Here is a 26,153-nt window from a genome sequence, read left to right as displayed (position 1 = left end):
AGTAAAGCACAATGTAAGAGATGACATTTTAAAAAAAATATATTTATTTACTTGGTTGCGCTGGGTCTTAGTTGCAGCAGGCAGGCTCCTTAGTTGTGGCAGGCGAACTCTTAGTTGCAGCATGCATGTGGGACCTAGTTTCCTGACCAGGGATTGAACCCGGGCCCCCTGCATTGGGAGCGCAGAGTCTTAACCACTGCACCACCAGGGAAGTCCCAAGAGATGACATTTGCTTTAAGTTACCTGCAACCTTATCAGTGAAGACCCAGAACATTTCTACCAAAATGTTTAACCACTAAACTGTCTCAACTGGATTTGAATCATCAGAAATCATTTCTCTTACAAACATGTTTACTAGTGTTGAAGTATTATTACCCACATGTCTTATTTTGGTAATTTTTTTCCAATGGATGTTATCCTCTAGTTACAGAGGCTGTTTGGATAGGGGTCATATTTGTTAGATAATTTAGTCTCAATGCCTTTGAAAAGCACATTATAAATGAAACCGAAGCTAGGAATTTTCCCACATTAAATGTAAGTACTATCTTCAGGAAGAAAAATAGCTTACCTGCTTTCAGAACCTATGTCTTGGAAATATTAAAGTTGACTCAGCTTAATCCATGAGTCTTAAATCCCATGATGTTACCAGACACTGCTATTTTCTTTTTACTGAAGATGATTGAGCAGCTTCTATTTCTGCTGAGGCCATTTTCCCACCTAACACTAATGTCACAATTACAAAGGATATACTCATGCTGCTACACATGTTCAAAAGCTTTTGATAGGAAAGGAAAAAATTGAAAATGCAGGTCTTCTGTTCATTCTGCTATGGTTTTAAAACAAGTCTGTCCAAATTGTTTTATTTTGCATAACAAGTTTATTTTTAAAAGGCATATAGACAGTAAACAAAGTAAACATCCCATCAAGATCTTAACTTTTGCCAAGTATTATCTGTCCTAGAATTGCTCCATTAAGTCCCAGTCTCTAGACATCTTAAATTCAATAATCGTCATCTTCATCAGAGTCCATTACTTTTCTTCTGCTGAACTGGGGGGAAAATTAAATGAGTATCATAACATGTTTCACAAAGCATAACTCAGATTTTCTGAGAACACAAATTTCTACCTACTACAGCGAGACATTTCTGTCTTTAAAACAACTTAGTGTTTCAAAACAATAGAAGAGCCTTGAAAATTAGGCCCTCAATATATGCAGCCTTTCTCCCCAAACCTCCCTGTGTTATAAAATGAAAATGTCTATGGGCTGAAACATGTTTGATACAGTACATGCAGATGCAACGCTTATTTAAAATATCAATCTTTTTCTTTTGCCGTGTGCATTTGGGGAAACTTACTTTAACTGTTGTTTTCTTTTCTGTTTGTTGGCTTACTTTCTCGAGGATTTCTATTAAACCTTGTTCTGATACCTAGGATAACCATAGAGAAAAACAGTATTTTTTTAAAACAAAGAATTGACCTCAGCAGACTGAATGGTTTTAGTCCTTCCGGGGTGCGGGGGTAGAGGTCAAGAGGGAAGGAGAGTGGGACAGCGGGCTGAAGCCACTGGCTATAACTCTTGGTTTAAGTTCCACATAAAATCTGCTCTGCTAGTCTTCATTTGAGGGAGGAAAAGTATCCATCAGTTAGCTTCCTCGAAAAATACAAAATTAACAGGCACTTAAGAACACCTTCATCACCACTGTGTTAAGTGTCAGGGACAGAGATACACCATCTCTGCCCCTGAAACCTTGAGAAGCTTAAAAGCAGGAGACGAGTCACTCAAAAAAGATGAAGCAGTCGTTGTCTCTTCCACACACATTCTCAGTGTAAGGGGTTCAGGGCGGGCTGACCCCTGTAGGCTGTGGTGGCGGCAGAGGGCTTCCTAGTGCAGGTGGGGCTCATCTGGGTCTTGAAGCAAGGTCAGGGATGCAGAATATACCCATCATGGCATTACAGCAACGCACATAATAACCAGGAATTTTAGCACCTCTTCATTTGCAAAACAAGCGCAACTTTACCTGTTTTAATTAGTATTACTGACAAACCTTGTTTCCAGTGTAGAAGCAATTTAGGCTAGCTGACCCTAATAGTCACTGGTTCCATAGCAATGTCAGAAAAGGAAAGAAGCAGAGGATTTTAGAAAAGACAATTAGTTATCTTTTAGGAACGATGGTAGATACAACTATTCTCTCCTTTAAAAATTGCTTCAACAAGAATTCAGTAACCAGAAAGAGATATAATTGACCTTCTGAAAATGTTTTGATAAAGTAGGTAACAATAGGTTAAAACTGCCTCAAGGCAGTCCAAGCTTACCTTCCCACTTAGTTGTCCATACCGTGCCATCTGTATAAGGTAATTCTCTACTGCTTTAGTTTTCTCAGGCTTTACAAGTGCTAAGTTACTTACTAAAAAGGAAAAAAATATGTTACTTACTAAAAAGGAAAACAAAAATATATCTATACACACACACACACAAAGTCAGAACTAAATGCACTTATATTATACCTTGAAACTAAGCACTGACATTTCCAAAGCCCTTCAGACTTATTCATGTCTTGAAACTAGCAAGGTAGATAAGGCAGATGCTATCGTTACTCCTCTTAAAAACGAGGAAAACTTGAGTTCAGCTGTGTCAACGTCAGTCAAGACCACACAGAGGTCGTGGCAGAGCCAAGATCAAACTTGGGTCCTCAGAGTCTAAGCTCCATGCTTAAAAAAAAAATTGCACTATTGCCCTCTGAAAAGCAATTTATATATTACTACACATATATAATCATAGTGATTCATCTAAGCCTGCCTCTTCTAAGCTGGGCTTCAAGTTATAATACAGAAGATACTGGTTCATTCTGATGGCTCATTTAATATTTTTTCCTACATGGTTTTTATGAAAAATTTTATTATGAAAAAACATACACTAAAATGGAGAATACAGGCATACCTCATTTTATTGAGCTTCACAGATACCGCGTTTTTCACAAATGAAGGTTTGTGGCAACCCAGCTTGGAGCAAGTCTATTGGCATCATTTTTCCAAGAGCATTTGCTCACTTCATGTCTTTGTATCACATTTTGGTAATTCTCACAATAGTTTTGAACTATTATTATTCTTATATATGTTATGGTGATCTGTGATCAATGATTTTTGATGTTATTGCAAAACGATCATGACTTGCTGAAGGCTCAGATGATGATTATCACTTTTTAGCAATAATGTTTTTTTTTTTGTAATAAGGTATTTTTAAATTAAGGTATATACACTGTTTTTTTAGACATAAGGCTATTGCACACTTAATAGACTACAGTATAGTCTAAACTTAACTTTTATATGCGTTGGGAAACTAAAAAATTTGTGTGACTCGCTATACTGTGGTGGTCAGGAACCAAAGCTGCAATATCCCCCAAGGTCTGCCTGCACAATAAACCAGAGCCCCCAATCACCCACATCGACTACCAGCAACATTTTGTGACTGACTCGATTTAAGAGTTGTTTCCTATAAATTTTACCTCATACAGTTGTCCCTTCGTACCTGCAAGGACCCCCTGAGGATGCCAAAATCCGAGGATGCTCAAGCCCTTATATGAAATGGTGTAGTACTATCAGCCCTCTGTATCTGTGGATTCTGACTCCATGGATACAGAGGGCCGACTGTATGCACTTGGAGATCATCTCATTGGTAGGAGAGAATGGAGCTGGTACTTCTAATAATGATTTAAGTACATTTCTTTAGGTTTATAAACTTAACATTTCTTACAAATAATCTGTATCTCACATTTTAAGGTTAAACAAATATTTAATCTAGAGATAGCAACAATTTCATATATATCTCCCCATTCAAATAACTCAAGCCAATTTTATGGAAATAAAGAAAACTGAAGATGCTTACATCGGGCCCGGGCTGACTGATCCAGAACTTGGGCTAAGATACTGTTTCTCATTTCTGCTTCCCTACAACAAAAACAGGTCAAGCAAAATTAGAACTAAGCTGTCAGCATTCCTATTGAACATAGAAAAATGTAACGAATCCACTCTTACACTCAAAGGCCAGCATTATATTTTGTGAGTGTATATCTTTATATTTTGTGAGGTTGAAAGGTAAAACTTCACATTTACCTAATCAGAGTGGAGTTTCAGTTCAACCACGATTATAAACATTTATTAAGTACCTAGTGTGTGAGAGGTGCTAGAAATTTATAGTGAGAGTTCAGGCAATTACAAGGACCAAGTGATTAATCCCTGTAATTTTCTTAGAGCTAAAGAAGCTGAGGTCCACGGAGGCAATGTTAAGGAGACACAGGTAACTGTGGCCAAGGTAGGACCAGATCCCATATTTCCAGACTCTCAGTTCTAGTTTTTGGGTTGGGAGGGGAGTTAAACTATAACTCTGCTTCTATCCTTGCATCTTCCTACCTATCCAAGTGGGAACTATTTCAAGTTCACAGGACAGTGGTTTCAAACTTTTTTTAAGCAGAAATTGTTTTTCAAATGAAGCCCTTCAAGGAACTTAATACGTAACACAGACAAAAGCAGAGATTCTTTGGCTGAATTCGAAGGGGAGCTCTGGCTGGCTGTGCCTACTAATTGCCCCCATCTGAGGAGCCCTGGGGTTCATGGAACACAGACTGAAGCCCACTTCCATAGGCCATTTCCTTATCACTCCTGAGTACTTCAACCCTGCCACGAACTTACTACATTTCACTAAATCTAAGAGGCCACAGAGTAGAAAACACACCATAGTATACTGTATCTCCAAGAATGAAAAACACGCTAGATGAGGTGTCTAATAGGAGACCCTCACTCAAAGCTGGGGTATCATCCCACAGCAACATCCTCAATACAAGGTAAACAAGAAATAAACCCGCTATGCAGAAAGGAACAGCAAGGAAGTGTGCGTGCAACGACCTTGGCCCTGAGTGGAGGAAGAAAAAAGTGTCTCTGAGAATTTGAACTTCAAGCTGTAGTCTTGCAGGTTTGCTGTCTGAATTCACAGCACCAGTGTGGAGAAAGGGGGAACCTCAAGCAGTGAATTTTAAGAGGTCTCAAGTTAGAAATGACCCACGTGATGGCAGAAGCAAAAGTAAATCCTCTTTGGAAGAATCCAGGACAAGAGCAGTCCATTATGAGACACATTCGAACGTCAGATATGTTAGCATGTGAAAAAAAAATGCACATCTTATAATCAGTGAAATTCATGCGGTAGTTTTATTTTCTTCTTAGCACTATCCCAGGTGCTTACCATCTGTTTTCTCCCTCTAATGTAAGCTACATCAGGGCAGGAACCTTCTCCACCTTGCCTATCTCTGTAGACACAACACAGTGCCTGACCCAGAGCAGGTGCTCAGTATTTGCTGGATGAATGAATGAGTTAAAAGGCAACCCTGGGGGGTAGGGGTGGGGGCATGGGGAGTTTAATAGGCATAGTTTCAGATTTGCAAGATGAAAAAGTTCTAGAGATTTGCTGCACAACAATAAGAATATAGTTCACATGACTTATACTCTTAAAAAGAGTTAAGATGGTAAACTTTATCTTATGTGTGTTTTTTTTTAATCAGTTAGAAAAAAAAGGTAGCATGATGGGGTAACTAGGCATTCATTCAATAAACCTGCCAAGTGTGAGGTTCTCTGTGATATTCTGGGATAAAATAACATTGAGAATAGAATGATAGTTAATACTATTGAGCACTTACTAAATGTGAAGCACTGTGCCCCTGCAATCCTCACCACATATCTGTGAGGCAGTCCTATGATTATGTTGGTTTTAAGGTAATCACAGTTTAGCAGAGAAACATCTATCAGTAATTGCAATACAAAGTAATAAGTGCTGTGGGGTTCCATACATGTTTATTTAACAAACATAATAACAAACAGTGATGATGATTTCTGGAAAAATCACTATGCCAGGAAGATCTTTAAGAGTCACACATCTATTAAGGTGACTCTAGTTAAAAAAAAAAAAAAAAATTTGGTGAAACCATCCTTCAAAAAGTTCAGAGTTCCCACAGACATAGAGAACAGACCAAGAGATCGGTGTTGGGAGGTGGGCCAAATGAGTGAAGATTATCAGAAAAGTATAAACTTCCAGTTATACATAAGTCATGGGGGTGAATGTACAGCATGGTGACTATAGTTAATAATACTGTATTGCATGTTTGAAAGTTGCCAACAGAGTAGATCTTAAAAGTTCTCATCACAAGAAAAAAGTTTGTAAGCATGTGCGGTGATAAATGTTAACTAGACTTATTGTGGGGATCATTTCACAGTATGTACAAATATGGAATAATTATGCTGTATGCCTGAAACTTACGTTGTATGCCAAGTACTCCTTAATTTAAAAAGAGCCACTACATTAAAAACAAAAAACAGTTCAGAGTTCCAGCCCATACCTTTGCTTTGCTTCCTGTTGTGCTACATCGCCAGGGTCCTGAAAAAACAATTTTATCTTTTAGTAATTTCACAGAGGAAAAACACAGGAACTCCTATTTTCTTTCTGATACCTAACAGGCTCCTGCAGTGGTAGAGACGGCTTTACCAAATAATTAAAAGCCGGGCCTCACAAAAGTCAAACTGATAGCTTTCACTTACTACAGCGTTTTGATAAGCTTCTGAAGTCACAATCTAACAGAGTGTTTTAGAATACAAACCACCATTAGGGAGAAGAGTCCTTGCTCTACGAAACCGTGTTTTACGTGGTAAGAATAATTTCCGTAAAAGAAAATGTGCTTCGGTATTGGGGACGCTGCAGATTCAAACAGCCCTCCCTTCCAGACCATCCCGCTCCACCCCTAACACGTTACTCCCTTCCTCTTCGCAGTAGAGCCCTTACTTGGGCGTTTTATCTACGGGATTAGTTTGGTGCCTGGCCCTCCCCGGGACTGTTAACTCCATCAGGCGATGTTCCCCGCTGTACCCTCAGCACCTGGCACAGAGCAGACCCTTGGGTCGGAACAATTAAATTCTAGAAAACATTCGGCAGGAACGCTAGTCGAAGCAGGCTAGATCCACGAGCTAAGGGCACCGAGAGACCCGAGGGGCTGAGAATTCTGTTTGGGACCAATGCCTGCCCGGGCGAGAACCAGCCCCTGCCCGGGAGAGCCCCCCCCACCCGCCCGGGGCAGCACGTGGTCCGCTGGCCGCCCGAGACCCCGCACGGCGGGGAGAGGGACCGAGCCTGCTCCGAAGCGACCAGGAGGCCGCCGGCGACGGAGGCGGGGTCCTCGGCCGCGGGGAGAGCTGCGGCGTCGGCGCCTGGAGCCTCCGCCCGGGGCCGCGCCCTCCACCTCGGGCGAAGGCGGCGCCCCTCAGGGGACCGGCCTGGCGGAGGGGCGGGCGCGCTCACCCCGTGCTTCGCCTGCAGCTCGGCCAGCCTGTGCTTCCTCAGCGCCTCGAGCTCCTCCTCCGCCATGGCGCGGCCGTCCGGAGCGAGCAGCCGCGGCCAGGCTCCAGCCCACTCGAGAGACCGCTGGCAGCCCCTCAGCGCGCGCGCCGTCGTCCCCACTGCGCAGGCGCCCGCAGCGCCCAGGCATCACCAATCCAGCCCGGAGCCGCGCCGCGCGCCCCAGCCAGGGTGCGGGGAGAGGCCCGATTCCGCGATCGCTGGCCGCGGCTTGCGGGGCAGGACCGCTGCGCGGAGCTTTCCGGACTTCGGTTCCACCTCCCCGCTGCAAATCTGTGCTCTGCGCGCGCGGCCGCCAGCCGGGCAAAGATCTGGCTGCGTGTGGGAAAAGATAGTAACCTAGAAACAGGCCGTCCTCAACAAGTATAATAATAGGTAAAATTTGTTGGTTGCCTGTAATGTGCTAGGCTCATGTTATCTTCATTTACAGATGAGGATCCGGGCGCTTAGAAACGCTAAGTGGAGTGATGGAAATGTTCTAAAACTGGATGGTGGTGATGGTTGCACAATTTTAAAATTTGTTCAGAAATACTAAATTGTACCCTTAAAGTGGGTTGGGGGTGGGGCTGGAGCAAATAGAGACTCTCTGGTCATCCTGACGTTAAGAAGCCAAATTAAAACAAACTTGGAGGCTGAGAGTCGGCATCAGATGGGCCTTTCCTCAGAGGTTGGCTTGGGGGCTGTGGGATGTGGTGTGAACTCCGGGACACTCCACACACACACACACACACACACACACACACACACACACGCTGTCCTGGGGCGTGCGCGCGCGCGCACACACACACACACACACACACGCTGTCCTGGGGTGAAAGCGCGCCTTTGGAGTGGGGACATTGGTGTGTGTTGGCCGGAATGTCAGGTCCCTAACCCTATGTCATGCATGTGCTGTCTTTTCAGTTGTGACAAAATATAAAATTTACCACTTTAACCATTTTAAGTTCACAGTTAAGTAGTGTTAAATGCGTTCACCTTGTGCAATCTCTAGGACTCTTTTCATCTTGTAAAACTAAAACTGTGCCCTATCCCCGCTTCCCCCCAGCCCTTGAACCATTCTACTTTCTGTCTCTGAATTTGCCTGTTATAGGTACCTATACAAGTGGAATCACAACATTTGTCCAATGTCTTCAAGATTCATCCATGTGATACCGACCAGGGTTCTTGGCCTTCCCCAATCAATAGAAATTGATCAGAGGCTAGACAAGAAATCAGGCAAGGCTTTATTGGGGCCCCTGCTGCAGCAGGGGGGAACAAGAACAAGTTAACAAGTTTCCCTTGCTCACTCCCTGGGGCGGATGCGCTGGTTCCTTATATGGGGTGAGGGTAGGGGCGGGTCCAGGGGTCAGGCCAGAGGGGGGGGCTTAGGTGTTTTGCCCACCCCTTTGGTGGTGTTGAGTGCAGGGGGGCAGGCACAGTACCCTGCTTATGCTCCCGACACCCTGTTTTTGCACCCAGCTCTTCAGAAGTGGCAGTTGGGCTTTTTGGTCTCTTTGTACCTTGTCCAGAATTTGCCCCAAATGCACAATGTGCACAGTTATTTTTAGTCCCTATAGCTTCTTTGTATTTTGTTGCTTGAGGAGAGGTTTGTCCAGGTGCAAACACTGCAGCAAAGGGTCCCAGGCCCCAGCCTGTCTCACATATTGTAGCGTGTGTCAGAATTTCTTTCCTATTTAATAACATTTCTCTCATATATATATTATATATATAATATATATATATATAACCACATCTTGTTTATCCATTCGTCACTTGGGTTGTTTCCTCTTTTTTTAAAAATTAATTTATTCTTATTTTTTAATTTATTTTTGGCTGCTTTGGGTCTTTGTTGCTGCGCGCGGGCTTTCTCTAGTTGCGGGGTGCAGGGACTACTCTTCGCTGCAGTGCGCGGGCTTCTCATTGCGGTGGCTTCTCTTGTCGCAGAGCACAGGCTCTAGGCGCGCGGGCTTCAGTAGTTGTGGCACACGGGCTCAGTAGTTGTGGCTTGCGGGCTCTAGGGCGCAGGCTCAGTAGTTGTGGCACATGGGCTTAGTTGCTCCACGGCATGTGGGATCTTCCCAGGCCAGGGCTCGAACCCGTGTCGCCTGCATTGGCGGGCAGATTCTTAACCACTGCGCCACCAGGGCAGCCCCGGGTTGTTTCCTCTTTTTGGCTCTCCTGAATAATGCTGCTATGAACATTGATGTATAAATATCTCTTTCAATTCTTGGATATAGAGAATCCATGTGTTTTGAATTTAACATTCTTAAACATTAAGGATGCTTTTTCTCTAATATGTAAACAGGCAAGATTTTGGGGGAAGAGATGATAAAAATGGCAGTCTGGAGTCGACTTCTATTTCCGGGTGTCACGTTTTGAGACCCTTTGTGGACCGGCTGTACAATGGGCCATGTGATGGGTCATGTGACTTCCACTCACAGGGAGGATGCAGCCCTACCTGGGCTGATGCCTGAGTGGCACACACCCATGAAGAGGGAAGGAAACTAGATAAGCAGAGATGGGGCTTCTCACCTCATTCCTTAAATAAAAAATACATTCCCAATGGATTAAATATTTAAAGGTTTAAAAAATAAGTCACAAAACAAAGATAAATTCTTTATGTAGTTGTGTGACTATTTTAGGGCAGATATGAAAGGACTCTCTGTCAGACCATTTGGGTTTCTTCATCAGCCTGTTCAGGTTTTCTGTTTCTTCTCAAGATAATTTTAATTGCTAGAGAACCATTCATTTCATTCAGGGTTTCACATTTTAGAAACATCTGGCTATCACATCTGTATCTGTGGTCATATCCGTTTTAGGGATTGTTGACTTGATTGTTTATTTGGGCTATTGTTTCTTTGTGTTTCTTGATTATGCTTTCCAGCTATTTTAATATTTTGCTGTTTTTCTTTTTTCCCCAAGGAACTGAAATTTATCAGTACTGATTACTTTCTTCTTTGTCTATTTATTTCTACCTCCTTTTCATATTTCCACTGTTAATTTCTTTCTGGTTCCTTCAGATGAATGTTCTATTTGTTTATTTTTATTCTTTCTTGTTTAATAATGAAAATATTTAAGGAATGAATTTACTTGTGAGTACAGGTGTGTGTGTGTGTGTATAGTGTTTTCAATTGTCTTATTTTTTTCTCTTTCACAGTGTCTTAAAACATTTTCCTGTTTTGTAAAGGTAATAATAATTTCTTTAAACCCTGGTCAAAATAATATCGTTTAAAAAAGTCAGTTGTACGTGAGGAAAAGCAGCTATTCCTGGCCCACTCCTACCCAACCCAGTCTTAGTTCCCCAAAGGTAAAACTTTACCTCCACCTTGCTCTGTAGTTATTCCTTCATTTAGTCTTTTATTAACTATGTATTGAGTGCCTGCCTTCTATGTGCCTAAGCAACTGTTTTAGGTACCAGTGTGTATAGAGGTGAATAAAAACAAGGAAGCATCACTGCATCCCCCCCTACATAGTACTGGTGGAGTGGAGATATAGTATAAATATAGAAATAAAAGACAGAATATGTATATTAGATGTGATAAGTCAAGTTCTACAGAGGAAAAGAAGTCAGGTAGTGGGGATAGGGAGCGGTGGATCAGCGAAGTGTTCACTGAGATGGTGACTTTTGAAAAAAGACCTGAAGGAGGAGAGGCAGAGAGCCACAGAGACATCATATGGAAGAGAATTCCAGGCAGAAGGAACGCAAGGACCCTGAAGTAGGAGCCTGCCTGAAATGTTTAAGGAACTACAAGAGAGCCATTGAGGCTGGACTGTAAACTGTGTGTGTGAGGAGAAGGCAAATGCAGCATCAGGAAATGAGTTAAGAGGCTATTTATTTACTTTTAAATTTTTTATTTATTTATTTTTGGCTGCATTGGGTCTTTGATGCTGCGTGCGGGCTTTCTCTAGCTGCGGCGAGCAGGGGCTACTCTTCGTCGCGGTGCGCAGGCTTCTCATTGTGGTGGCTTCTCTTGTTGAGGAGCACGGGCTCTAGGTGCGCGGGCTTCAGTAGTTGTAGCATGTGGGCTCAGTAGTTGTGGCTCGCAGGCTCTAGAGCACAGGCTCAGTAGTTGTGGCCACGGGTGGCTTATTTGCTCCACGGCATGTGGGATCTTCCCGGACCAGGGCTTGAACTCGTGTCCCCTGCATTGGCAGGTGGATTCTAAACCACTGAGCCACCAGGGAAGCCCCAAGAGGCTATATATTTAAATAACATACCTATGCTATGATGTCTTCATTTATATAGTTTAGACATTTTCTAATCCCCTGATGGACAGGGATTTGACACACTCCACAACTCCTATTTTTCTTCCTTAGTTTCCTAATACACATATTACTATTTTCAGTTCCAAACTTGTATATTGTTTAAGCAACACACTTACACCTTCTCTTTCTTATTCCATCAGGTATAGACAGTGTCTCTTGACTCCCAGCTTTAAAAGATGAAGATGCCAGCACCTCTAACCTTCCAGTAAGTCTGCATCCTTTTTTCTACATTCTCAGCTTCTGTTATCTGTGCTTTTTATTATCTGTGCTACATCTTATTCACATTCCAATCTGTAATCATAATTCAGTCTTTTTTTCCTTTCTTTTCATTGAGATATAATTGACCTACAGCCCTGTATAGGTTTAAGGTGAACACCATAATGATTTGACTTAGATACACCGTGAAATGATCACCACAATAAGTTTAGTGAACATCCGTCATCTCCTATAGATACAAAAAAAAAGAAAAAAAGAAAAAGGAAGAAAAGAAAAAATATTTTTTCCTTGTGATGAGAACTCAGGATTTACTCTCTTAACGATTTACATACGTAACATAAAGCAAAGTATAATATAATTATATGAATCATGTTGTACATTACATCCCTAGGACTTCTTTACCTTATAACTGGCAGTCTCGCTAACTTCTGACCACCTTCATCCAATTCCTCCTCCCCTCAAACCCCCTTCCCCCCGCTTCTGGTGACCACAAATCTGATCTCTTTTTCTACGAGTTTGTTTGTTTGAAGTATAATTGACCCACAGCACTATGTTAGTGCCTGGTGCACAACATAGTGATTCAACATTTCTATACGTTACAAAATGATCACCATGATAAGTCTAGTTACCGTCTGTCACCATACAAAGATATTACATTATTATGGACTATATTCCCTATGCAGTACATTTTGTCCTGTGACTCATTTATTTTGTAACTGGAAGTTTGTACCTCTTGATCTCCCTCACCCATTTCACTCCTTCCTCCACCCCAGCTCTCCTCTGGCAACCACTTGTTTGTTCTCTGTATCTGTGACTCTGTTTCGGTTTTATCCATAACTGCTTTTCAGTTCACTTGCTTTGTTTTAGATTCCACATATAACTGAAGTCATATGGTATTTGTCTTTCCCTGTCTGACTTATTTCGCGGAGCATAATACCCTCTAGGTCCATCCATGTTGTCGCAAATGGCAGGATTTCCTTCTTTTTTATGGCTGAATGATACTCTGTTGTATACATATGCCTCATTTTCTTTATCCATTCATCCACTGATGGACACTCAGGTTGTTTCCATGACCTGGCTCTTGCGTATAATGCTGCAATGAAATTGGGGTGCCTTGTTCTGCTTTATCAAAGAAAACTGAACATTTCTAAACTCTCCATCATATCATGTGTTCTGACAGACTCTACTTTTCTTATCAGATACCTGTCTTCCTCCTCTCTCTTTAATCTGGACAGGTTCCTCTCTAGGCCTGTTGCATTCCTGTTGTTCTGGATTTCCCTTTGTTGCTATTTTAGGTTGTATCCTGTGTTTTGGATTCCCTGTTTTCTTTCCTGGTTTAACCCCTCATCTTTTTGAAGCACATCTTCAAGTAGTTGTCTAAGAAAAAGAGCTGGTAGGTGAAATTTCTACGTTCTTGCATGTCTGAATATTTAATCGTATACTTTAATTGTTTGGTTAATTATAAACTTCTAGAAAAAAGAATTTTCCCTCTGAATTATTTTAAATTAAAAAATTTAAAAATTATTTGCTATTTTCCCTTATAGCTTTGTTATATATTGGTTGTATTTCTTAAATTCCTTATTTTCATTTTGAAAAATATCAAATCTATAAAAAAATGGAAGGAATGGTGGAAAGAACACCTCTATGTCCTTCACATAGATCCACTAATCATTAAGATTTTGCCACATTTGGTATATCTTTCTGTCTACACGCATGTGGTGTGCATGCATACACACACACACAAATGCACATACACATGCACAGTTTTCCTGAACCATTTGAATGTAACTTTCAGATATCATGTCACTTCACCTCTAAGTATATATATCCTAAGAACAAAGACATTCTCATGCATAACTACACTATAGTTATTGCGCTCAATAAATTAATGTAGATAAAATAATATCATCTAACTGATATACAACCCACTTTTGTCTCTCTCTAATTGTTCAAATAAGCTTCTCCACAACTGTTTGTTTTCTTGTCAATCCATGATTCAGTTGTGTTTAGTAGTCAATCTCTTTGAAGGTATATCTCATCTGTTTTCTAACATTTGGTGTTGGTGATAAAAAATCTGAATTTTGTTCCTTCATAAGTGGTATTTTTTTCCTTCCGGAAGCTTTTAGAATATTTTCTTTTTTTCCCAGTGTTCTAAAATTTTGCAGACATGTGGGTCTTTTAAAAGACCTTGTGCTGTTTGCTCTGTAGGTACTTTCAATCTGAAAACTTGTAACTTTAACCTTTCGGAGATTTTGTTGTATTGCTCATTTGATAATGTTTCCCCTCTGATTTCTATCTTTCTTTATCTGGAATGCCTGTAAAACTGGACCTCCTGGAAAGGTCTTCTGAGTCTCATTTCTTTCATGTCTCCCATCTCATGGTCTTTTTGCTCCGCTTTCTGGAAGATTTCTTCTGTTTTATCTTCTGGGCCTTCAGTTTATGTCAGCATCATATTTTCATTCTATAAGAGCCCTTTCTTGTTCTCTGATTGTGCTGTTTACTTAGCATCTTGTTTTTGATTTTGAATGCAATAACTTCCTGAATATAGTTATGATTATAATTAGAAAAATATTTTAATTCTCTTCTATTTCCTGAATTAGTTCTCTTTCCTTTGAGGTTGTTTTTTTCCTGTTTGTGGTAATTTTTTAAGGCAGCCCTTAACAAATTAATACAAACTTCTGTCTCTCTTTCTTTCCCTCCCTTCCCTCCTTCCTTCCTCCCTCCCTCCTTCCCTTCCTTCCTTTCCTTTCCTTCCTTCTTTCTTTCCTTCCTCCCTCCCTCCCTTGCTTCTCTCCTTCCTTCTTCCTTCTTTCTCCTCCTTCTCCTCCTCCTCTTCCTCCTCCTCCCTTTTCTTCTTTGTTATTTAATGGAAGAACTCTCAGATGTTTCATTTGCAGAGTTGATCTTTTGTGACCCTGCATTCTGAACGAGGGGAGGAGCTAAGGACTGGACTGTTTAAGACAGAGCCTTTGGAGTTAACCCAGTGTTTTTGGCCCGGTCTCACTTGCGTCCTCTGTCTTATTCCTCTCTCAAATTCTGTAGGGAAGATCGGCAACCTCCTCTGCGGTGTGTCATCTGTCATTACTTCTGTATCAGCTTGACACAGTCTCACAATTTTTTTTAAAGCTTTCTTCCACTGATGGACAACTTCCTGTTCTCTTTGTCATTGTGGATTTATTCCCATTTTAGTCCTTTACTATCATTTTTGTAGGGTCTTAGGGGGAAGAAGAGAAAAACTGAGTGGCCAGTCCATCATTTTGAAAATAGCACTTGTTTTCTTGTCTCCAACTTGCAGTTTTGATCTTTTTAGCTGGGAAGTTATTTAGGAGGCCTGTATCAGTCAGGATGGCCTAGGCTATGCTGTATAACAAAACTCTTAAAAATATTAATGGCTTAAAACGGCAAAAGTTTATTTCTTGCTCACCGAGGTTGGCTGGGGGCTCTGCTCCAGGTCTCCCCACTCTGAGACCCAGGCTAACAGAGCAGCTGCCATCTCGCTGTTACCAGTTGCCATGGCAGAGATACCTAGTGAATCGTGCACTGTCCCTTTAAGTTTCCACCCAGAAATGACACCCATCATTTCTCTTCATATTTCATTGGCCAAAGAAAATCATTTGACTATTCTTAACATCAAAGGGGGTGAAGAAGTACAGTCCTACCCTGTGCCTAGAAAATGGAAAGCTGGAAATGTCTGTTGAACAGTACAATGAACCAGCAGAAGACTGTAAAATTTCAAGTGTTTGAATTCTAAAAACTTTTAACACTTGAATTAAAAAAAAAATTGCACTGGAATCAGAGAATGTAGGCTTGTATAAAATTCCTGAGATTTTTTCATTGCATTATTTGTGACTGATTTTTTAAAATGCTTTATGGGATTGGGAAAGATGTACCCTTTGTTGGTTGTAGACAAGTTTGACACATACACAACATGAAGCTATTTATATCGTCTATATACCTGTTAATTTTTTTATATACCAGATCTATCAAAGACTAAAGAATTATTTCAAGTTCTTACCATACTATTGTGTTTCTATAGATTTCTCCTTGTTTTTATAACAGTTTTGCACTCATATTTACCTTGTAAGAGTTCATAGTAGATATGCATTTTCTATTTTGTTTAAATAACCTTTGTCTCAATTAATAGGACTTTTAATTAATTAATTAATTAATTAATTAATGTATTTATTTTTGGCTGTGTTGGGTCTTCATTGCTGCACACGGGCTTTCTCTAGTTGCAGTGAGCGGGGGCTACTCTTCGTTGCGCTGCGCAGGCTTCTCATAGCAGTGGCTTCTCTTGTTGCAGAGCACGGGCTCGGCATGTGGGCTTCAGTAGTTGTGGCACTTGGGCTCAGTAGTTGTGGCGCACAGGCTTAGTGGCTCCACGGCATGTGGGATTTTCCCAGACCAGGGCTCGAACCCATGTCCCCTGCATTGGCAGACGGATTCTTAACCACTGCGCCACCAGGGAAGTCCCCTAATGGGACTTTTAAATTCTTGTTCCATTGCCACATATCTTCTGTACTCTCTTAGGATCTCAAAGTGCTTTTTATAATTTAAAATTTTTTTTAATTTTTAATGTTTTAAAAATGATATTGAATTTGGTGATGATTTCCTGGATATGACACCAAAAGCACAGGCAACAAAAGTAAAAATAGATATATTGGACTTCATCAAAATTAAAACTTTCAGGACACTATCAACACAATGAAAAGGCAACCTACAGAATGAGAGAAAATATTTGTAAATGATATATCTGATCAGGGGTTGATGCCTAGAATATAGAGAACTCCTACAATTCAACAATGAAACAAACAACGCAATTCAAAATGGGCAAAGGACTTGAATAGACCTTTCTGCAAAGAAGATATACAAATGGCCAACAAGCACACGAAAAGGTGCTGAACATCACTACTTACTAGGGAAATGCAAATCAAAACCACAGTGACAGGGAACTATATTCAATATCTTGTAATAACCTATAATGGAAAAGAATCTGAAAAAGTATGTGTATATATCATATATATATAGATATCATATATATATATGTATATATATATCACTTTGATGTACACCGGAAACTAATACAACATTGTAAATCAACTATACTTCAATCAAAAAGAACAAAACCACAGTGAGATACCACCTCACAACCATTAGGATGACTACTATCAAAAACACAGAAAATAGCAAGTGTTAAGGAGAATGTGGAAAAATTGGAACCTTTGTGCACTGTTGTTGGGAATGTAAAATGGTGCAGTTGCTATGGAAAGTAGTATGTTGGTTCCTCAAAAAATTAAGCATAGAATTACCATATGATCTAGTAATACATTTCTGGGTGTATACTCAAAGGAATTGAAATCAGGGTCTTGAAGGGATATTTGCCCACCCATGTTCATAGCATCATTATTCACAATAGCCATAAGGTGGAAGCAACCCATTCACCCACTGATGAATGAATGGATAAACAAAATGCGGTATAGACGTACAATGGAATATACTCAGCCTTAAAGAGGCAGGAAATTGGAACAGGTGCTACAACATGGATGAACCTTGAAGTTGTTACGCTAAGTGAAATACGCCAGTTGCAAAAAGGCAAGTACTGTATGATTTCACTTATATGAAGCACTTAGATGCCATGGACTGAATTGTGTTCACCCTACATTCATATGTTGACGCCCTAAGTCCCAATGTGGCTGCATTTGGAGACAGGGTCTTTCAAGAGGTAATTATGGGTGGGGCCCAACGTGGCTAGTGTCTTTGTAAGAAGAGACCAGGGATGCATGCACACAGAGAAGAGGCCATGTGAGGACACAGTGAGAAGATGGCCATCTCCAAGGCAAGGAGAGAGATCTCAGGAGAAACCAAAGCTGTCAGTGCTTGATCTTGGACTTGTAGGCTTCAGGACTGGGAAAAAATAAATTTCTGTCTTCTAAGCCACCCAGCCTGTGGTAATTTGTTATGGCAACCTTAGCAGATTAATGTACCAGAGTAGTCCAATTCGTAGAGACAGAAGGTAGGATGGTGGTTTCCAGGGTCTGGGAGGAGAAGGGAGTGGAGCGTTATCTAATGGGAACAGGGTTCAAGTTTTGCAGGATAAATTCTGGAGATTGGTCGCACGACAATGTGAAGGTGCTTAACACGGCTGAACTGGACATTTAAAAATGGTTCAGATGGCAAAGTTTATATTATGTATATTTTATCTCAGTTCAAAATGAACGTGTTTTTAACTGTGACAAAACATACAGAATATAAACTTTACCATCTGAACCATAGCCCCATTTTTCTCCTCTCCTTTATGGCAAAACTGAAAAAGGTAGTCTCCGTTTGCTCTCTCCACTTCTTCATGGCTCACTTTCTCTTGAACCATTCCAATTAGGATTTTCTGAAACTGCCTCGTTCAGGGTTAACTGAGATAATTCCAGTCCATCAGCAGCAATGTTGCTCTCTCGCTCCTCCTTGAGATACTTGCCCCGTGACCTCCTGCTTTTCCTCTTGCTTTTCCTTTGTAGGATGGGGCTCGCCCCTCCTCCTGACTTTATCTGCAAGTTGCCCCAGGATTCCGCCCCAGGCTTTTTATACTCACCCCCTGGCAATCTCATCCAGTGCCATCGATACCCTGGTGAATTTCACGTTCTATCTCCAGCCCACCCTCCCTTGGAACCCAACGCAGAGCATCCACCTGCCCACCCCACATCGTCACGAGGATGTCGACCAGGCATCTGAAATGCATCATGCCCCAAAGAAATCCTGACTTCTCCTTCAGAACCTGTCTCCCTCCATTGTTTGCCATCTCAGTAAATAGCACCACCTTGCAACCAGATCGAACAACAGGCACCCTCGTAATCGCGCACCAAAGATCTTGGAGTCACCTTGACCCCTCTCTTTCTGTCTCACTCCACATCCAACTCACCCGAATATCCTGTTGTCTGTCTTCAGAATCTCTCCAGGGCCTGGCTCCTCCCCGCCTCCTCTTCTACCACCTGCCTTGGCCAGGCAAGCTCCTCTCATCTGGATGACTGCGGAGGCTTCTTAGTTAAATGAACAAATGAATAAATGATATGAGTGTTGAAATCAGTGATATGAAATATAAATGTGTATGCCTGAGGACGCCACCTGAAATGTAATCGAACGTTTTTCTCTGCAGGCTGCAGGTGAGACTAGGTGATCACATATCAGCATATGTAACCCAGAGAACTAGCAGTATCCCCGCACCCCTCTCACCCAGTAGCTAATGTATACCTGGTAAAAGACCGCTAGTATCACCAGGAAGTCTGCAGACACACAGACGTGCATCTCTGTTGACTAACTGAAGGTGCATTAGTATGGCCGTTAGAACTTTAAGAGAGAAATCAGAGAATTTGAGATACCGACCACGCGAATAACCAGATTATCGGAGAATGAGCTGCTTTGCTTAGGATGGTTGATGGTTCTGAGAGGAGCAAGTGTGGTCCTAGTTTCAAAGAGTATGGTGTATGACCCCCCCACCCCACCCCCAAGCCACATCCTCTTCCCATACCTATCTTGGTAGCAGAAACAGCTGGAGTTTAAGGGTCTATTTATTTATTTAGATTTGGCCAAAAGGGACACATCAAAGTTATGGCACTAAAATGTTTCTGCTCTTGGGGTGGATACTACATTAAAACATCCTGTTGCCGAGAAGAAGCAACTCTTGAAGTTGGACCGGTGGTGGGAGGCTGAGAGTGGGGTGTGACCAGGTGTCTTGAGACGAGTTGCTTACTGATGGGCGGAAGGTGTTAAACCTTCTGGGTGATGCAGTCTCCTCGGTACCACATGAGTCAGGTGCTGGCCATGCTAGGACGAGGCAGAACCCAGAGCAGTAGCAAAACTGTTGGGAGGGGTCTGAAACAGAACTGGAGGAGCTTCTGGCAGTGGCTGTGTGGAAGGTTAAAAAAAGGAGAGAGAGAGAGAGAGAGAGAGAGAGAGAGAGAGAGGGATAAAAGAAGAAGGAGAAGGGAAAGGAGAAGGAGGAGGAGGAAGGAGAGGAGGAGGGGGAGGGGGGAGGGGGGGAGAGGGAGGTAGGGGAGGGTCGCCACTCAGGGGCGAGGGCTGCCTCTCAGCATCACTTCTGTGACCTATTTCAGGATGGACACAGGTGATGTGGACAGGTCATCTTTGTGTTTTCCATCACTTTCAGTAGCCGCACAGATAGTCCCAGTGTCACACAGAGGCAGAGCCTACAGAACAAGTCTGTCCCTCTGAATGTTCAGCCCCATCTTTCTCCTCCCAGGACAGGCCACCTGCTCTGCTCAGGTGCCCAGGGATCCCTTAGTGCATAGAGTCCTGATATGTCCTGCCAGCAGCAGAGGGAGCCCACACTCTACCGAAAGGGATTCAGTTTCTCATTAGAACACAAAGCAGAAAATACAATAACGGTGTTTTTTGCCACGCAGTTATGTCCTTACAGATGAAGCTTTAATCTCCCTCATACATCTCCGTTGCTGTAAATTCCTGCTCTATTATGGTACCATATGCCGTGATTCCCTGGGAGAAAGCCACAGTAAGCTTGGCGGCGAGCTTGGGCTTCTGAGCTGCTTGTGCCGCGTGTTGAATCACATATTATCTCACACTTAAAGGTATGTCTTAATAAGCTCTTTTATATCAGTTTATTAGCCGTGATCCTGCAGTTGATCAGTTATGTCATGGAAGGGTACCACGGAGCTCACTGACAATTACGAGGTGTAAGAGGCAGAAGGAAAGTTAGGCTCGAAACACAACAGAGTGCAGTTCACCTGATGGTCTAGCAGCTGCCGATTCGCCTTCTCATCTGTTTCTAGGTAATAGATATTGATGCTTCTCTGCTCAGAGCAGACCTACTGTACATGCAGTTGCCCACAGTGCACAGAATGGCATTTTTTCAAAATCCTTTCCAGCTCACTGTTTAAGGCACAATGTCAGATGTCAGGACCCGCAAGGGTTACTCTTGGGGCTAAGCCACACCGTCATTGTTCCTCACACTGTGCTCTTTCTGGGAAAAAGAAACATGTTTGCCTTTTGCCTCATTTCCCTCCCAAGGCAACTGACCAAGTTCTGAAACCACTCTTAGGAGGAAAAAAACCCCTCGGGTCCTGTATCCTTTATGATGACAGCTGTCATCTGTGCCTGGTGGGAAAGGGGGGCCAACAGGAAACATTTAGAAAACAGTTTTTCACCTAAAACCAGTCGTGGAGTCTTTGACTTCAGAAGCAGCTCCACTCAAGCTTCTGTGGCCACTTGCTGGGTTGGCAGCTTCTTTCTGAGGATGATCTCCATGCCACAGGGTGAGGGCACCACCATGTTACCCTGACTAGGACCTCCTTCTCCTAGCTGGAAAGCTAACAGGCACAGGGCCAGTCTAAGAGCTTCCCAGGCCCCAGAGGCTTTTACTTTTGGATCCCCTACTACAAAAAATGTCAAAAAAAATGGAAATGCACCCCTATCCCACATCATGATAATGTATAAATAAATAATAGATGACAATATGGGCATGGAAACTAGTTGATGTATTATGTCTCATCAAGTGTATTAATCCTGACATTGCATTGTTTTCTCTATAGTTTTGTGCTGATACATTTTTTTTTCCTCCTAGGCTGTGTACATATCCTTGGGTCTTTGGAGCTCTCCGAGTTCTGAGTCCTGCTCCTTGAGGGGAGGGAGGGGGGCGGGGAGTGGAAAGGACTTGGTGCAGAGGATGGGTGCTGAATGGTTGGGGGCCAAGATGAAGTTTGGTCCTAGCCCTCACCTGCCTGGTCCAAAGGGAACCAACCTCAGAGGAAATTAAGAGGACCCTTACCTGTCCTTAAATAAAACCAGAAAGATTCTCACCTGTTTGTAAAAAAGGTGCAGAGAACAGGAATACCTTTTCTAGTAACATGCTCATTCGTTCATTCATTCATCCCCTCATTCAAAAAGCATGTTTTTGGAAACCCTACGACGTGCCAAGCCTAGTGCTCGGCGTTTGGGAAATAAAGGCAGGTAAGACGCAGTGCCTGCCCTCAGGAGCACAGAGTTCCTCAGTCCCTCTGTCCTGGAGCTGCTCTTGGTCAGCCTTCCAGGACCCACCCTTGCCTCCAAAGCTTCCACAGATATACTCCTGGCTGTTATGAGCTGAGTTGTGTCCTCCAGAAATTCCTATATTGAAATCCTAACTCCCAGTGCCTCAGAATGTGACTATATTTGGAGATGGGGCCTTTAAAGAGGTGATTAAGGTTGAATGAGGTCATTAGGCTGGACCCCAATCCAATATGAATGATGTCCTTGTAAGAAGAGATTAGGACACAGATACACACAGAGGGAGACCACGTGAAGACGCTCGGAGACGATGACCGCCTACAAACCAAGGAGAGAGGCCTCAGAAGAAACCAACCCTGTTGACACCTTGAATTCAGACTTCTAGCTTTCAGAACTGAGAGGATAAATTTCTGTACTCTTGTTGCAGCAGCCCTAGCAAACTAATGCACCGGTTCCGTAGGAGGCCCAGAAGACTCCCTTGAATCTTTCTCAAGAGAAGAAAGAAAAGACACTCAGCCAGCCCCTCCCCGACCTGGTGGAAGCTTCCGCCAAAGGGCAGCCTTATTGTGCACTTACCCCAAAACCCCCTCAGCCTCATATCTCCTCCGTCTGCCTCCTTCAGGTGCAGACACATCAGCGGGGTTTGGGGGGTTTGCTGAGGATGCGGGGGAGCGGGGTTAGGGGCTCCCTTTCCTCAGTCGCAGTGATTTTTCTCTCTAGAACTTCCTGTGTGTTGTTCTTCGGGGGAGGGGCTTTCACTCTGCTGCATCTACCCAGGCTCTGGGGGACATTCAGTCCTCATTTTTCTTTTCTTCGTCTTCTTTTTTCAAAAATATTTATTAATTTATTTGGCCACGCCGGCTCTTAGTTGCGGCATGCAGGATCTTTAGTTTTGGCACGCGTACTCTTAGTTGAGGCATGCAAACAACTCTTAGCTGAGGCATGCATGCAGGTTCTAGTTCCCCGACCATGGATCGAACCCAGGCCCCCTGCATTGGGAGCTTGGAGTCTTCGTCACTGGACCGCCAGAGAAGTCCCCCTCATTTTTCTTTTTTCTTTTTTTTGCTTTTTAAAAATTAATTTTTTAATTTCAATTTATTTTTAAAAAATATGTCATATATATTCACATCTCAAAATTCCAAAAATATGTAGCACACAATTCAAACTTTTTCTCTTACCTCTGTCCCTCAGTCTACCACCCCCCTCCACTCCCAGAGGAAATTATCTACTTCTTGTGCCAAATGACTTTCATTTTTCTTACAAGTTTGGGAAATAAAATCTCCAAGTTAGATACTATCACGGGAAATATAAACTACATATAGTATTTAGGAAATCTGTAAATTAAAAAAAATTGCCTGGTTCTAGCATGTTTTTCCTTACCAATAAGATATCAGACTAAGGGGGCATCTCTTTAAGGGTGGTCATAATACCTGTTTTTAGATTGACTGTTGTGTCTTTTATTATTAATTCAGAAGTCATTTATGACTTGTCTATTCAAGTTGAACTAAGGATATGACCACAGATTGTCATGAAAAATTACTTTGAATGTTTTTTTCCAAAATCACTTATGTATCTAAACTGACTTTTTCTATAAATCAATAAAAAAAAAATAGTAACAGAAAAATGGGCAAAGGACAGACAATTCAGAGATAAAATACAAATGTTCAGTAAACATATAAAGATATTTAAGTTCACAAGTAATAAGAAAAATTCAAATTCAGATGGACCTCTTTTATTCACCCGTCAGGTTAGCAAAAAAAACAGGAGACTATCCAGTGGTGGAAGGGTGTGGGGAAATGAATGTCATCACAGCATGATGACTGGAGTATAAGCTGGCACAACTTTTTTGAGGGCAATTAAAATTTTATATCTAGAGTTGCTTGTAGTAATCTCATGATCATTTGTATTTCTGCAGTGTCAGTTGTTACTTCTCCTTTTTCATTTCTAATTCTATTGATTTGAGTCTTCTCCCTTTTTTTCTTGATGAGTCTGGCTAATGGTTTATCCGTTTTGTTTATCTTCTCAAAGAACCAGCTTTTAGTTTTCTTGATCTTTGCTATTGTTTCCTTCATTTCTTTTTCATTTGTTTCTGATCTGATCTTTATGATTTCTTTCCTTCTGCTAACTTTGGGTTTTTTTTGTTCTTCTTTCTCTAATTGCTTTAGGTGCAAGGTTAGGTTGTTTATTCGAGGTGTTTCCTGTTTCTTGAGGTAGGCTTGTATTGCTATAACCTTCCCTCTTAGAACTGCTTTTGCTGCATCCCGTAGGTTTTGGGTCATCGTGTCTCCATTGTCATTTGTTTCTAGGTATTTTTTGATTTCCCCTTTGATTTCTTCAGTGACCACTTCGTTATTAAGTAGTGTATTGTGTAACTTCCATGTGTTTGTATTTTTTACAGATCTTTTCCTGTAATTGATATCTAGTCTCATAGCATTGTGGTCGGAAAAGATACTTGATACGATTTCAATTTTCTTAAATTTACCAAGGCTTGATTTGTGACCCAAGATATGATCTATCCTGGAGAATGTTCCATGAGCACTTGAGAAAAATGTGTATTCTGTTGTTTTTGGGTGGAATGTCCTATAAATATCAATTAAGTCCATCTTGTTTAATGTATCATTTAAAGCTTGTGTTTCCTTATTTATTTTCATTTTGGATGATCTGTCCATTGGTGAAAGTGGGGTGTTAAAGTCCCCTACTATGATTGTGTTACTGTTGATTTCCCCTTTTATGGCTGTTAGTATTTGCCTTATGTATTGAGGTGCTCCTATGTTGGGTGCATAAATATTTACAATTGTTATATCTTCTTCTTGAATCGATCCCTTGATCATTATATAGTGTCCTTCCCCTCATTTTTCTTGACCCCTGGCAGTACTCTGGCTCCCTAGAGCTCTGGAAGTGCTTTTCGGCTCATGCTGTTTGCTACCTCTTGCTACTTCCCAGTGTCTGTTCAGACTGTCCACTGTGCTAAGAGCATCTCTCCCACTCACCAGCCTATCTGCTGCCCGACCCACTCCAGTCCCATGGGGGATATGCCGGTATCCAGCGTAACTATTGTAACAAGGGCTCTTCAAACAAACCAAACTAAAGAAACCCTGATATGTCACATTTGCCACTTTCTGTGGTGTCAGTGCTCCCATCGTGGCCAGTTTCAGGCTACCAATGTGAGGTCCCTGAACAGAGGGCTGAATTGGGAAGAGGTGTCCACTAGCACACCATTATATTGTATTCCCACCATCGAGATACAATAGATGTAAATAACCTCAAGAGCAAAGAAGGCAGTAAACCACAACAAAATAAAGTAGCTAGGAATGATGTTTGGGGTATATATTACTTTCATATTTGAATACAGTTTATTTAATTGTAAGCTCATATAATTTAAGTTTTCATAATGACTATGTCTAGCTTGCAGATTTTCCGAAAATTTAACAGTTGACTCTTGCAAGCCAGTAGGAGCTGGCTCCAGCACACAGCTAGGGTGACAGTCCTCTGGGTGGAATAGGTGGTATGTGGACGTAGCAAACGGGGCGGGCATAGTGAGCCAGTGACCCTCATCTGCGAGACCGTGTGGATTGTGAATAAACACCCAACCATCTGGAAGTCTCCAGTGGGAATGAGTAAGCAGACAGTGCCAGGGCCATGAAACAATTACAAGTCCTGTGGCACAGACTAGTTCCTAGACAGTCCTAAGCCCTGCCTCCATGCCTTGATTGTGTGTTTTCCTAGGTGGCTCTAAGTGGTCTCTCCAGGTGCACACCTCCATCCAGATAGCCATGGCCTTTTCCCTGGGCTACCCTGACATGCCCAGGCTTTCTCTGGGGCCTAAGTGACTTTCCTGGTCCAGGGACGCTATGGGGCACTGTGACCAGGACTGATTTTTTTTGACTGTGCTGCATGGCACGCGGGATCTTAGTTCCCCCACCAGGGGTCAAACCCGTGCCGCCTGCAATGGAAGTGTGGAGTCTTAACCACTGGACTGCCAGGGAAGTCCAAGGACTGATTTTGAATAGTAAGGAACAGCAAAACTCTGTGCCAGGGGCCCTACATCTCTCCTGTGGGATGCTACAGAGCAGGGTAACTTCTGGGGCTGAACTGTCTTCTCTGACTCGCTCACATCTGTTTCTTCCTGGGGTTGTGTCAACATGATTTCATTCATGAGAAATTGATCCCTTATTCCTTAAATAATTGTGCATTAACTACAATTAACTACTATTGTAAAATCACCAGTTTACAATTAATATAAGCTTTATTAATTATTATTAATTAAACATGTAAAGATTCTCTTTGTGGACTTC

General features: G+C 42.1%; 1 protein-coding gene and 1 long non-coding RNA gene across 2 annotated transcripts; one reads left to right on the top strand and one right to left on the bottom strand.

Moving 5' to 3' along the window:
* Positions 1-854: 854 nt before the first annotated feature.
* On the bottom strand, positions 855-7,507 carry PDCD5 (programmed cell death 5). The gene is made up of 6 exons (XM_068528945.1): positions 7,333-7,507; positions 6,380-6,417; positions 3,883-3,944; positions 2,313-2,404; positions 1,355-1,426; positions 855-1,047 (listed from the first exon to the last, which is right to left on the bottom strand). The coding sequence occupies exons 1-6, from the start codon at positions 7,396-7,398 to the stop codon at positions 1,000-1,002; spliced, it is 378 nt and encodes a 125-aa protein (XP_068385046.1). The 5' UTR covers positions 7,399-7,507; the 3' UTR covers positions 855-999.
* A 64-nt stretch (positions 7,508-7,571) lies between these two features.
* LOC137753655 (uncharacterized) lies at positions 7,572-21,703 on the top strand. Its single transcript, XR_011071535.1, has 5 exons — positions 7,572-7,764; positions 11,775-11,839; positions 18,787-19,001; positions 20,262-20,444; positions 21,437-21,703. It is a non-coding gene; the product is annotated as an uncharacterized lncRNA (long non-coding RNA).
* Positions 21,704-26,153: the final 4,450 nt, after the last annotated feature.

This window comes from Eschrichtius robustus, chromosome 19, assembly GCF_028021215.1.
Source record: "Eschrichtius robustus isolate mEscRob2 chromosome 19, mEscRob2.pri, whole genome shotgun sequence".
In the NCBI taxonomy this organism is placed as follows: Eukaryota; Metazoa; Chordata; class Mammalia; order Artiodactyla; family Eschrichtiidae; genus Eschrichtius; species Eschrichtius robustus.
The sequence above is the reverse complement of the archived record's forward strand: the minus strand, read 5'-3'. Positions and strand labels throughout refer to the sequence as shown.